This window comes from Elaeis guineensis, chromosome 9 (genome assembly GCF_000442705.2).
Source record: "Elaeis guineensis isolate ETL-2024a chromosome 9, EG11, whole genome shotgun sequence".
Classification (NCBI taxonomy): domain Eukaryota; kingdom Viridiplantae; phylum Streptophyta; class Magnoliopsida; order Arecales; family Arecaceae; genus Elaeis; species Elaeis guineensis.
This window is the reverse complement of record NC_026001.2, coordinates 15312889-15327094: the sequence shown is the minus strand read 5'-3', so window position 1 is coordinate 15327094 and position 14206 is coordinate 15312889. Positions and strand designations below refer to the sequence as shown.

The 14206-nt window shown below is 35.1% G+C and overlaps 1 protein-coding gene across 2 annotated transcripts; it reads left to right on the top strand.

Moving 5' to 3' along the window:
* Positions 1-6622: 6622 nt before the first annotated feature.
* On the top strand, positions 6623-11829 carry LOC105051448 (uncharacterized). 2 transcript variants are annotated; one of them, XM_010931901.4, is made up of 8 exons: positions 6623-6811; positions 7302-7474; positions 7690-7752; positions 8036-8102; positions 8196-8296; positions 10197-10241; positions 10455-10925; positions 11392-11829. In XM_010931901.4, exons 2-8 carry the CDS (start codon positions 7340-7342, stop codon positions 11560-11562), a joined length of 1053 nt encoding a protein of 350 aa, XP_010930203.1. In that variant the 5' UTR covers positions 6623-6811; positions 7302-7339; the 3' UTR covers positions 11563-11829. The 2 variants fall into 2 exon arrangements, with proteins under 2 accessions (XP_010930203.1, XP_010930204.1); XM_010931902.4 differs by having other exon boundaries at positions 7264-7474.
* Positions 11830-14206: the final 2377 nt, after the last annotated feature.

Sequence of the window (14206 nt, the reverse complement as noted above, 5' to 3'; positions counted from 1 at the left end):
GAAAAAGAAGGAAAAGAAAAGAAAAAGAAAAAGAAAAGAAAAAAAAAAAGAAAAAAAAAGAAAAAGAAGAAGAAAAATAAAATAATAATAATATAATAATAAATAGTATTTTCTCTTCTCTCTCTTCCATGAAAAAAAAAAGAGAGAAAGAAAGAAAAGAAGAAAGAGAAAAATAAAATTAATTAATAAATAATGAGATAAATAATAAAATATGAGAAAGAGAGTTTCTCTCTCTTCCCTCTCTCTCTTCAGCCTGAACTAGTATTTTCTCTCTCTAAAATTGGACTTTCTCTCTCTACTTTCTCTCTCTAGAATCCTCTCTCTAGATTATTTCTCTCTCCTAAGATTTTTAAAATTTTGAAAAGAATGATGATGAATTTAAATGATTCTCGTAATGGATTTTTGATCTGTGATCGTCGGACGATACACCGACATCCACTTTGATCAGATCAGGTATTTTTAGATTTTATTTCTCATGATCTTATTTAATTATCCACATGATAATTTTAGCATGATTTGATCTGATCGATCAGAATTTGTTGAATCATATTGTCTGAAGAATTCAAGATGAATTTTCTCTCTCTAGAATTTTCTCTCTCTAAAATATTCTCTCTCTTGATTGATTCTCTCTCTAAAAAAGTTAGTGAATGAAAAAATTTCTTTTAATAAGTCTGATCTGATTCTAATGAAGAACCCTGATCCATGATTGTCAGACAGCGTACTGGCACCCACCTTGATCAGACCATGAATCTTTAGATTTGATCATCTATGATTTCGATCTAGCCATGACATGATTTGATCATGTTGATTTCACCAATCGAGATATTGGACCAATTATAATGTTAGATTGTGTCATCTGATCAATTCGAATTGTACCTCATTGATTTCTCTCTTCTCTAATTTTCTCTCTCTACTTGATTTTATAAAATTGATGAAGAAATCTCGATCCTATCACTTCGAATCCAATTTGATCTGATAGTCAAACTTTGGATCGTTTAGGTCCTAATTAGATTTTGATTAGATGAAATTAGATGATCGGACCCAATCTAAACCGTTGAAATATGGTATTCGTATTCTTTCTAATTATTGAAATTGATTCTGTATAGGATTGTGGATGTTTGATCATGAAATATCGCGATATGATCTACGAACAGAATTTTTTGGAAGAAAATTTATAGAATTATGTGGATTTATTGGAGTGCGTTCGAGGTAAGTAATGTTTTACTTTTTTTAGATTTATCGGTAAATTATAATATATTTTTCTGACATGATTTGTGAAACAATGCATGAATTGGATGAATGATATTTTGTTATGAAAATATCTTATTTGAAATGTTATGATGAAGCATGATTAAACATATTGATTTCATGATGCATTACATTGATTGATTTCGATACTACATGATTATATGTCTTATTATCGAAATTAGAATATGAAATATGATTTATGAAGAATTATGATATAAGAAACATTATGAATTGACAACCTGACTATGTAAAGGACCCCGCCAACGGGGGCATATACGTTGGCAATTGATTGTCCTGAGGGTTTATGTCGCCAGTGAGACCAGCGACATGTCGTCAGAGAGACCAGCGACAAACCGCCAGAGAGACCAGTGGTTCCAAAGGACATGGCTGCCAGATGATTCGTAGCCTACCGCAAGCAGATACGCGGTATTATGATCCTGCCATAGGGAAAATGTGGTCATAGCTCATGGTTGACGAAAAAAATTGAAGAACAAAAGAAATTAAAATCTCGAAAGAAACTTGAATTTTCGGAAAAAAAATGAATTTGGCATGAATTATATTGCATAATTGAAATTGATTTTGAATTGATGAACTCTATATGCTTATTTTCTATAAATGATTATTTACTTATATGCCTGATGAAATCTGTTGAGAAGTGATCATTACTTACTGGGCTGTCTAGCTCATTACCTCTTATTTTACTGTTTTTACAGATGTTGAGGAATTAAGATGATACAAGATATGAATGGAAGAGTGATCAGAAGCAGTATCTTCATACTTTTATTTTAGGTTGAAAGGCTTATTGAATTTGATGCAAAGCCTTTGAATTGTTGTTGAATTTATTGAGATATTAAAGAAAAAAATTTAGGTCGTTATGTTTTGGATTTACATTATTGAATAATTATTCCGCTGTTGTTTTAGGATAGCATGATAAGATGCCTTGCATGCTTATGGAAAAAGTTTTCTATGAGTATGCGGCGGTTGCCATGACCCTCGATTCACAATCTCGGGTCGGGGGCGTGACACACCTTGGACAGCAATCTTGGACTAAAGGTAAGGATAAAAATATCTCTTAAACAAGCTTATGTATCACTTAAGTTTGTTTTCCTTGTAGGTACCTGCAAAGCAAGCCAACAAGTGCCTGGCATGGTGCAAGGAATAAATAGTCCCTACAAATCCACATGCACATGTAGACAAGGTAAATTTGTCACAAAACATCATTTAAAATCTTATACTTGCGGCAAGCCAAGACATAAACAAGTTGTCAGGCCTCTTTTCTATCAACAGGTTCAATGTTCGAATATGAAAAGGTGTTTCTAGTTCTCTAATATGCGTATACTTTCCATAGGTGAAATGATTAGTAGCACACTCACATTTAGTTTAAAAAAATGTTTTTTTTTATTTTTATTATTCTGTTTTATTTTATTTTAATTCTATTGCACGGAGCACCTAAAACCAGTCTACTGCCACAGCAGACTTGTAGCTCATTTTGGTGACATCTTGTTGGTTTGACCCACTTTCGTCCGGAAAAAATGGAGAAGAACCGGCTTCATGCGTTGCCCGAAAACTGTTCGAGGAGCATGCGGTGATGCCATTGCAGACCTCACTTTAAAACTTTTCACGGCATTTGGCATCAGAACTTAAGTGATCCCTATTTTTTTTATTCTTTTTCTAAAAAGAAAAAGATATGGTAGCAAGCCAAAATTTCCGCAACTTATGCTAAATATTAATTATGGCTTGTGAAATCCTCCTCAGAATCCTCCACGAAATCTGATAAGAAATTAACGTAGAGAAGTGATCCTGACCTGTGTGGTGAATAGTTTGTTCTCTTGGAGAGACTATCCTTGTTTCAAAGCTGTAGAGCCATAGTTTAACTAGTGTCTCGATCTTCTCTTCCCGTTCCATGGATTTTGAATCATCCAATATTTGATCATTAGATCAAATGGGGCTCACTAATCAATGGTGGGTGATCGACAAGTGGTGGGATCTGTTTGAGTCCGTGTTCTATTCGATCGATCACGAGTTCATGGATTTGGTCCTTTAGATTTTTCCATCGACTTGACAAATAATGAGATTGTCCCATTGTTTCAAGCATGGGGCGAGATTTCCAGTCCATGGTTGTTTGGTTTATTTAGTCGGGTCACCCACCATCCATTCAGATGAGAACCCCAAATCAATGTAGGTGATTTATTTTATCTTGTTCGGCCTGAGAAATATCAGATGAACTCAAGTAATGGATGTATGTCAGGAAAATGGCTAATGTGTAATCAACTTCCCATTGGTATAACATGAGCTAAGCTCAGCATTTGAAGTAGACACAAAACTATAGTAATATACATCAACTGTCTCCTAAATTTATGGCCCCAACGTCATGACTGAGGATGGGAACCATACATATGGTGAGACAAATTCCAAGTTCTTATTTAGTCCTGTGCAATCGTGGGTTCGAGTTTTGGATAGTGTTGGTCATACATGGTCTCTGGTGGAATCACCTACCATCCATCAAATGAATCACACTGGTCAATTGATTCTCGTTCTATGTTCTATGGTATTTGGTCATTGGCTCAGGTCTTATGTACATCCCTGATCACAGTATCGCCCTCATCATTCATGCAAAAGGATTCATCTTAGTAGGTGATCCAATGGTAGATTCATGCAAAGGAAGATGAATCCTTACAACCACCACCCTTCTAACATTACCCAAAAAATTGCGATTTTTTTTTTTTGGAGGCATATGCTCCTGAGATTCCTCTAGATGTTTCTAGAAGAGGTTGAGGTTGGTTAATTAATCAATCTAGAGGTTCTTAAATTCCACGGAAGCCAACTAAGGCCAACCCCCTCCATGACAAGTGGCCTTCTCGGGTCATCTTGTGGAACAAGCAAGCACCGCTTATTCCTAAGCTTCCAACTACCCCGTCAAATCAAGTTCAAAAACAACCACACCAATTTAGTGGATCACAGTATGTCAACTGTTTCATAATTTCATTATCGGGATAGGTGTGATAAAGTATGTTGTTCATTTTATCAAAGTTTGGACTTTAACTTACCTTTCATTTTCATAAGAAAACAACGGTTTCCTTCTCGCTTCATGTGAAAAGCTAGAAACAAGCTCCTCCACAAAATTGTTTCAAGAAAGGGCATAGATATTGACAAGCATTAGCTCCAACGTGAAAGTTGCTGACCTTGAAATCTCTCTCTCTCTCTCTCTCTCTCTACATACATTTCTCTCCATATATATATATATATATATATATATGGGCAGACTTAGATAAGGTCGATTGGATTTGGATTTAAATCCGATCAGATCAAAACCAGATAATAAGAGTCCTACATTTATGATTCAAGCCATTGACTATAATCTATTACTTCAAAACTGTTTGCATATCAAAAATCATATGATTTGAGAATTCCTAGTCTATATATTAAATGATCAAAAAAATATATCTAATTCAATTTTATTTAGATTGTCGAATTTTTGACTGCTTGATGCATAGGCTAAAAGTTTCTAAATCATATGATTTTTTTTATACAAACAGATTGAGATGGTAGATCACATTCAATGATTTGAATCATTGATATAGGACCTCTATTGTAGAGTTTGATCTGATCAGATCTAAATTCAAATATAATTGATTTGATTCTAACCTAACTCTCTCTCTCTCTCTATATATATAGACACACACACCCCAAATGCAACATAGAGTAGCCTTAAATATGTGTGAAAGCTATTTTTATGAAGCATGAATGTAAGATTAAAGATTTATGAGGTGTATAGCAAGTAGTAAGAGAAATTTTTTGTCTATCACTCTGATGGAGAAAAAATATACATCTTCATCAAATTGGGCGCAGTTTAACTTTTTTTCTCAATTTTTTTGACCAAAACACCCTTTTCCTTCTTTTACTTTATTTTGTTGCTATGACATTATATTGCATCCTATAAACAATTATTGAGATGTCATAAAAAATAATAGAGCATCATAACAATATTATTATATCCTATTGCATCCTATATACAATTATTGGAATGTCATGAAAACTAATAAGATGTTATAATATTATGACATCCTGTTGCATTCTATGAAAAAGCAATAAGACATCATAAAATTATTGGGGATATCATAGCATTTAATAAAAAAAAATATTTTTGATCAAACAAAATTTGAGAAAAAAAAAGTTAAGCTATGTTAAATATCTATCTTCTTATTAATTATATTATATGGTGTAATTTAATGCAACGGTATATTTTTTTTGCTATCAAATGCGATGGATAAAGAATTCTTTAAATAATAATGGGTCATTTGCATTGTCCAAATTTACTATATATAAAAGTAATGTATGTCATGCACTCATTATGTTTTGTTTGGTACTAAGCATGTCTACTGCATGTGACCGAAGTATGAAAAGCTGAGATTGTGTTAGAGAAAAAGAAAGGACTAAATATATTATGAAAAAAAAATATATTTAAGGAACCAATATATACCAGAAGTATATGGATCAATGCCAACTGCCGCAAAATTCTAAGGATTGAATGTGTGATGACAATATGCATGTGAGAGAGATAATATGAATATATAAAATGATCACACTGGTCATAAATAAATTTTTATTTCATATATTATGAGGGTGTTTGGTTAGAAAGAATTTGGATTTGAAAAATGAATAAAAATGGATGGCTCTTAATCCAATTATTTATGACCATGAACCAAATATTTTAAAAGATACGAATATTCTGATTCTCATTCTAATTTATTTTTATTCTGTTCCTATTCCTATTTCGATCCGGAGTGCGAACCAAACATCCTTTTAAGTTGCTTAAAATTTAAACATACATTACCACATAGCGCAGATTAAGTACATAAGTAGAAACACCTACATGGGCATAGCAACTCCCTACACAAAGCCACATCCATCTAGTTACCTCATCCTAATCCTACACATAAATAAATAAATCAATCGTGAGAATCTCCAAATCCCACCTATCTGGCTCGTTGTTGTCAACACGCCAACCACTGCGACCTGGAGAGCCGAAGAAATGGACACATTCACCCGAAAGAGTCCGTCAGGCCCCGCGGACGGCAGAATTTCTTTGACGTTCGCGCGGGCGGTGCGATTGACGGCAGAATTTCTTTGACGTTCGCGCGCGCGGGAATCGCACCGCCCACCAACCCTCCGAAGCTTCGCGGGTCCCCTCCCACGCGTATCCGCCCAAATAAAGATCTGGGGCATTCCCGGCCGATCCAGGGGCATTATGGTAACGCCAGGTCGCAGGCCATCGGAAAGATTTTTGCCAGCGAATTTCTTAGCAGCAAAAAAAAAAAAAAAAAAAAAAAGGAGTAATGAAGCTTCTTCTCTCTCCCGGGTCTTTATATTAGCCGCCGTGCTCTTTTTGACTCGGCAAGCAGTGGTCCATGGCGGGCTTTAGGGGTTAGGGTTTCGGTTTCTTCTCCGAAGCTGCGATAACTGTTGGTATTTGAATTGGATCCAATCGAAGGTTTCTCCGCGTATAGCGATCCCGCTCTCTCGAGAATCACACCTCCTCCGTGATCAGCTTCTCCAGATCTAGGTACCATTTTGGAATTTCCCCCGTTTCTTGTTTTGATTTTAGCTTCTTTTTTTGAACCCTTTCCTGTTTGGGAATCGGAAAGGTCGAGTCCTTATTGATGAATTACCGGTATTCTCATCTTATTTATGTTTTTCGGTGTTAAAGGTTATTTTTTACTCTCCATTTGTAAGTTGCTTTTGTTCTCATTTGAGAATTGGGGACATTTGAGTTTTTTTCCTCATATGGAGGAGCAATTTCTAGGGTTTGCAGGGCTTGGAATTGAATATTTAATTGGATAGCTTTTTAAATTTCTGTTTTCTGGTGATTATGGTTTTAATTTTGTTTTCAATTATGTTTTATTTTTTTGGCTTAGTTATTATGGGAAGTAAGACGAGAATTTTGAGAGATCTAGGGTTTTGTGGGCAATTTTCTTTGGACTTTAAGAATAAGTAGTTGAATTTTGTGGCTTATAGGTTCATTGATCTGAACTTTGATTTGGCGGCGTTGGCAGTTTTTTCAGTGGTAATTGTTGAAGGATAGAAGAAGAAAATGCGGACACCATCGCTGCTTGCGCAATGCTTTCCAGGCTTGATGCCCCATGACAAGAATGGTCATGGTGTTTCCATTGTTTCGGAAAGGGATTTGATTCTTCCCTCACCAGCTGTTGAGATTCTTCCTTCAAAGGTATCGCCATCCTTCTTTATTTATCTCTCTGCCAATATGATTGCCTGAGTTTTAATTAACTTTGGTCCTTGCTGTTGCTTCTTTAACCAAACAGTTACAAGTTACCAGCATTTTTTCGCTGTTGATTTTTTAAAGAAATTTCATCAGTATTGATTTAAATGACTATTTCGTGTCATTTCTGTAACAACTGAAAACGTTTCTTGGCCTTCTTACAGAATGCTCACCCTTACAAGTATGCTGGAGAGAATGTTGATTTGCAAGGTCTAAATATTTTCAAGGTATGTTCCGTGCATTGAGTTTTTGATCTTGTATTCGTGATATTTCTTTGTTTCAGTCATTAAAACTGTATCCATCATTGAGAATATATTTTGTGTTGGCAAAATGTGCCAGCCTTTCTCCATTATACATGCTAAATCATTACTGATGGCCACCTGCATCGGTAATTTGGCAGGTGAAGTTTGTAAGAAATGGGTGGCAACATTCAATTACGTACTACTATTTTAACATCAGAAAGGGGTGCTTCTAGAATTAATGTTTTTGTTTTTTTTATTTGTTTTTTAGGGAAGAGTTAGTGTAGCTGACATGATTGGATTTCCCGGTTCAGAGATGATATCATCAAAACATGATGGTGAGTGTACCAGAGTTGAGGATCACTTTGTGTAGTTTTTGTATGATGCAGCAGAAAAAGTGACTCTGTAGGTTCTAACTGCTGGTTTTGCAGGATCTCTGAAATACTGGGAGGGTTCAATTGATCTTGTCAATACTCTGAAGCACGAGATACGCGATGGGCAGTTGAGTTTCAGGGGCAAACGGATTCTAGAGGTAGCTGCTGCTTTGCAAAAGTTCTTCCAAATTTATTCTTTCTGACTCTATCTTTCTCTTGGTTTTAGATTTTTGCCCCCTCTCTCCCACAAAAAAACGAAAAAAAAAAAAGGAAAAAGCAGAGGAACATATGCATATGCCTTTGCAAAAGAAACTTTAAACTGATCTCTTTTCCATTGTTATGGATTGATACATATCCTATTTTAAAGCATGAAAATTGATTAAGATTGTGTAGTTCTAATGAAAATGACCAAAATGCATTGACTTGCTATCACTGTATAAGAATCTCTTGGCCATAAGTTCCTTCTTCTAAAAGAAGTTCATATCAAATTCCTTTTATTAAAACTTTTATCGACGTTTCTTAGTCTATGCCTCTCAATTCAGCTTCCTTTGCTTTTAATTGAACACAACCATGGGATCTCATCCATTCTTCATTATCTAAGCTTTATGGACACCACTCTTTAACCTTCTCTTGCTCATATTTATGCATCTTACTGCTTTTCTAGCATCTCTTTGCTACAATCACAGCAAGTATTTACACCCTCTAAATCATATCCTCTTAATCTATCATTTGTAGTTCCATCATCTATTACCTAAATCCAATTGGAACAGCTTTAAGAAAATGGTGGGATAGACCAAATAAGACTTGCATGGTAGTAGTTGGAAGTTCTTTTAAAGACCCTTTTCACTGTAAAAGCAACTGTTGGACAGGAACAACTTATGGATTAGATCCAACATTATTAATTCCAAACAGAGTGTAATAGTGTAATAGACTTGCTGCTCAAGTTTTGATCTGTGTTTTTCTCTTTATTTCTTTGCAGATTAAATTGAAATTACTACATGCCTTTCTGTTTTCACTTTTAAAGCTTGATCCATGATTAAGAAATTTGCAGATAGCCTGACAAATTTGAAATTGCATGGCCATACGGTCTGCCTGAGGCCTTAGTTCCATTTAAATCTCCACTATATTGCACTGGATATTGTGTTAACTTTGACAATGCTATCATGAAGGCCTTAGTTAGCCAACATCTGTTAGCTTGGTTGGCACCTCCTTCCTAAGGGCTTGCTTTGGGAGGTCCAGGTTTCCAACACCTGTATTAACATGACTGCTCAAAACAAAAAAGAAAAAGAAGAAGAAAAAGGACCTTCTCTCCAAAATTTGAATTCTCCTGGTTTTTATCACTTGGATGGCATCTTATCTTTTGTTGCTGCCTTGGATGTGTTTTTAGGGCTTATAGAAGGACCTCTGGCACACCTTTCTTCATTGGCAACCATTAAAATACTTAATCAGAAACTCTCCAAAATACCATTATTGGAATGCTTAAAGAACACCTCTTAGCAACAGTTCTTCCTTAAATCATCCTGATATTCTCCAACAGCCAATAACAGTATAGGTTGATCTTCCTCTCTATGCATGGTTTATTCACCAATTACCTTGCTGGTATGCTCTGGAAATTTCTTAGAACCAATTTCTTAAGTGTTTTCAACCTAACTACCTCCAGATTGTAAGAAATTACATTGCTGGTTGAACTCCCAGGCATAAAGCATACTAGTTGTCAATAGTCATATCATCCTCTCATTGAACTGTTAGATTACCATTTCTCTCTTTTCTTTTCTTTTTTTTCCTTCATATGTTTGTGTGCATGTTCTTTTGATTTTCAGTGCTTAACAGCTATCCATATTGCACCTAAAATGAAAAAAGTTTTTCTTTTGGAGGTCATGAAGACTACTGTGAATTGACTTCATTTCCTGTATATCTTGGGCCCCCTTTTCCTATTTAATGGAATTCAAGATGCTAAAATATTAATTTTCTGCAAGTGAATATTTGCTCCTTATTTTTCATGTAACCGTCAAGTGATAGTTTGTCTCTAAAATCGTTTTATTTTGCTGATTGCTGCAGCTTGGTTGTGGGTATGGTCTGGCTGGGATATTTGCTTGCCTGAAGGTATGTATTATCTAAATAATTAAAAGCTTATGTTTCCGTTTACAGTGCTAAATTGTAATAAATTCATAGAGTTATTAGCCATTTAAATGGGATATTTTTGTCCATCATGGCATTTTACTTATCCTTGGATTTTGTGCTTCCCAAGCATGTCCAACTAGCATTCTATTGTTATATGAAACTTACAGATTTAATTCTTTCCGAGACCTTTTGCAGGGTGCTTCTACAGTGCATTTTCAGGATCCAAATGCAGAAACTATAAGATGCACAACCATTCCCAATGTCCTGGCAAATCTTGAGCAGGCTCGGGATAGGCAGAGCCGCCAACCAGAGAGTCCACTCACCCCATCTCGGCAACAATTGTCTCCTGATGTCCATTTCTATGCTGGGGATTGGGAGGAGCTCCATACAGTCCTGTCTGTGGTGCAGATGGATGGGTTTGAGCCAGCACCTGGGACAAGCCTCAGCTTCTCTGAGGATGACTTCATGGATGGATGCAGCAGTCAAGATGGAAGCATCACTGGTCATGATCCTTCCTCCAGGCGATCAAGGAAGCTCTCAGGAAGCCGTGCTTGGGAGAGGGCAAACGAGACGGACACAGGAGATGGTGGTTATGATATTATTTTAATTACTGAAATCCCATATTCAGTGAGTTCTTTGAGGAAGCTATATGCCCTTATAGCAAAGGTTAGTCATTTAATTTTCTTGACTGTCTTATGATCTTAAGAACATTAGATGCTACTGAACCATTTACCAAGCTCACAAGAATCATGGTACATCACCAACTCCAAGTAACCCATCTTTACCAACAAGAGTTGTTGAATTTTCCGAATGTCCTACGCGACTTTATCAATTTATGAAACTGTTAGTACTTATGATTCAAACTAGGAACATGACTTTGTGGTACGAATGGACTAAACCTAATAGTTAAGAGATTAGGTTCTCCATATGTAATTTATTGCTGAAAGAAAAAAGAAAATGTCCATTATATTAGCGGAACTATCAGAAATGGTTGTTAACTAAATAAAGACATGGTGCATTATTGCATTGACTATGTGAATATAAAGATTATCTGGAATTGAGCTGAAGCCACTGAAGAGAATAGGTACTTGCTTTTATCTGCAATATATCTGACTGGATTTCTTTGATACAGTGCTTGAGACCACCATATGGGGTGTTGTATTTGGCTGCCAAGAAGAATTTTGTTGGTTCCAATGGTGGAGCACGGCAGCTGAGAGCTCTGGTGGATGAGGAAGGTATTTTTGGTGCCCACATGGTTACTGAATTGGCAGACAGGGAAATTTGGAAGTTCTTTTTCAAGTGAGTAAATTCAGGGAATCAAGAAAGATGTCATTCCCCAACTTCATGATCGCATGGTTTCGGTTCTTATACACTGTATATACCACCAATGTCTAATTTCTTCTTTAATTTTATTTGATAATAAGGCTCAGAATAGTTGGTTCCATTAGCTTGCTGAAATGTTGCAATGCTACGTTTTTGTAGATTTTTATTCTTTTTTTCATATTGATATGTACACAATAGGAGAAATTTAAAGTTTGATTTATATATGTGAAAGTTCCTTTTTTTTCCATGTCACCCTGTGGATTTGCTGTTGAAGCATTATATCAGAGGCAGCAAATCATTATGCAAATGCAATGCTGAAATCTCTTGTAATTCTCTGTTTTCTTTATAAACTTTTGGTTTGGGTTGGGGGCGGGGCTCCTTGCTTTGAGAAAAAGAAAATCTGAAGAACAATGCAATTTCTGATATAGTAGCATCCCATAGGGGGAACTCTTCAGCAAACTAATTACTCCCTGATGCTCACCCTTGAATGTCTCATTGATGGCATCTCAATCCGCGAGTACTTGTTCTGTCATTACTCCAAATTGATAGGCACCAAAACTATGGATAGCTGCTGCCATCAAAGATGATAAATTACCCTCTGTCTCGATCATCTGCATTTGTTGCCCTTGAAAGTTTAATTGAAAAATCCAACTGAAATTGCCATTGATTGCATTTTCTGCTAATTATAATTGTAAGAATTGTAACTTGTAGGGTTAAAGGATTTACACATAGTCCTAGTGGTGTCAATGGGCCATGCCGGGCTAGCCCATGGCCCATCATGGAAAAAAATTGTGCCCGTGCCATGTTGAATTTTATCGTGCGTGTGCATGGCACGTGCTATTTTTCAAGGCGAAATTCTTTATGCACTGCGGGTGATGTAAAAAGTCCGATATAGAGTACACTGTCTCATTCGATTGATCCATGTAGTCACTACTTTTCAATGCACATTTAATGCTTATAGATCGATTTTTTTATTTAAAAATTTTGTATGATGAAAATGTTCATATATTTTAAAAAAATTATGATATTCTATGTTCATACTATGATATCCTGCATCCATAATATGTACAGAATATTATAATTTTTTTAAAAAAATATAGATATTTTTATTATTCAAAATTTTCAAATGAAAAAGTTGATCTGCAGACATTAAATACGCATTAGAAAATGATTGGACAAAAATATCCATCTCATATTATGATATCCGAGGTCATATTATGACATCCTGGGCTATATTACGTCACAGGATATTATAGATTTTTCCAAAAGATGAGGGCATTTTTGTCATAAAAAAATTTTAAACGGAAAAGTCAATCTGTAGATATTAAATATGCGTTGGAAAACAGTGACTACGTGGACCAATCAGACGAAACGGTGCACTCCACGTCGGATTTTCTACATTGCCCGCGGTGCACAAAGAATTTCTCTTTTTCAAATATCTCGGCCCAGCATGGCCCATGGCCCATGGCATGGTGGGCCACATGCCGTGCCATCATGCCATGCTGTGTCGGCCCACATGTCTGGCCTAATTATTATTATTTTTTTTAAGTTAAAGCTTAAACTTTTATAATTTTTTTTAAGTAGTTTCAAATATTTAGTAAGTTGTAAGTTAGAAAATTTATAATATTTAGCAAGTTAAAAATTTATTATATTAAATTAGTTGACATTATATTGCAAGTTTGAAGTTATTCTGAAATTAAAGAATTTAATTATACAAATAAATTAAAAAAATATATAATATAAAATTATATTAATAAATATTTTAAAAAAGATAAATATTAAAAGTTGAGAGATTAATAACTTTTGAGAGATTTACAGGCAAGAGAGATTGAGTTGTAAAAAATTTGTGAAGAAGATTAAATATTTATAAGAAAATTTTTGATTTCAATGGATAAAAATATCTTTAAAACTAACTGTTATACAGCTGTTGGAGTTAAAGTGGTTTTTTTTTTTTTTTTTGATTATTTTTTTATCATTAATAATATTTATTAAAATAAATAAAAATTATTTATAATTAAAAAAATTAAATTTTTGCACCATGTCATGCCGTTCCGGTCCACGGGCCATCGTGCCATGCTGTTATTGGGCCGTGCCGAGGACGGCATACATAATAACCGTGTCATGCCGTGCGGTGCCAAAAAAAAAATATTGGGCTGTGCCAGCACATGTGCCGACCCGACCCATTAACATCTCCACTGCACTTCAAAATATCTTCTTTGCATTTTTTTTCTTATTTTTTTTTAAAAATCTTATTTTTATTGCTGAAATTGCATCTAAAAGTAACCTATGTATCTTTCTTTGTCTTCCAGGTCCAGAGGTGGGATATAAAATTTTGTTTTTTTTTTTCCCTAAGTTAAATTTAGGACTGTGGACCTGATCTCCTCGCGTCTTTTCTCATCCTTAATTCTTATATACGTCTCCAACAACTACCATTCTAGTCACTCTTGAGAAAATGCTGACAAAATAAGAAAAGATGCAGTGTTTGGCATATGCTTCAAGTGATCTACAAGTAAAAATCTGGTCATTAGTCGACTAGAAAGGTTCAAGGATTCACCAAAGGGATAAACAGGACTACCTATTCCAACGTAATAATCAACTAAAACTGATGGATATACTCAACTATA

What these genes read in the sequence shown, in the direction of transcription:
- LOC105051448 (XM_010931901.4), top strand. Translation starts at nt 7,340, where the DNA reads ATGCGGACACCATCGCTGCTTGCGCAATGCTTTCCAGGCTTGATGCCC. An exon ending in GGGGCAAACGGATTCTAGAG is followed by an intron (nt 8,297 to 10,196) that starts GTAGCTGCTGCT and finishes TGATTGCTGCAG; the next exon opens with CTTGGTTGTGGGTATGGTCT. An exon ending in GGATATTTGCTTGCCTGAAG is followed by an intron (nt 10,242 to 10,454) that starts GTATGTATTATC and finishes GACCTTTTGCAG; the next exon opens with GGTGCTTCTACAGTGCATTT.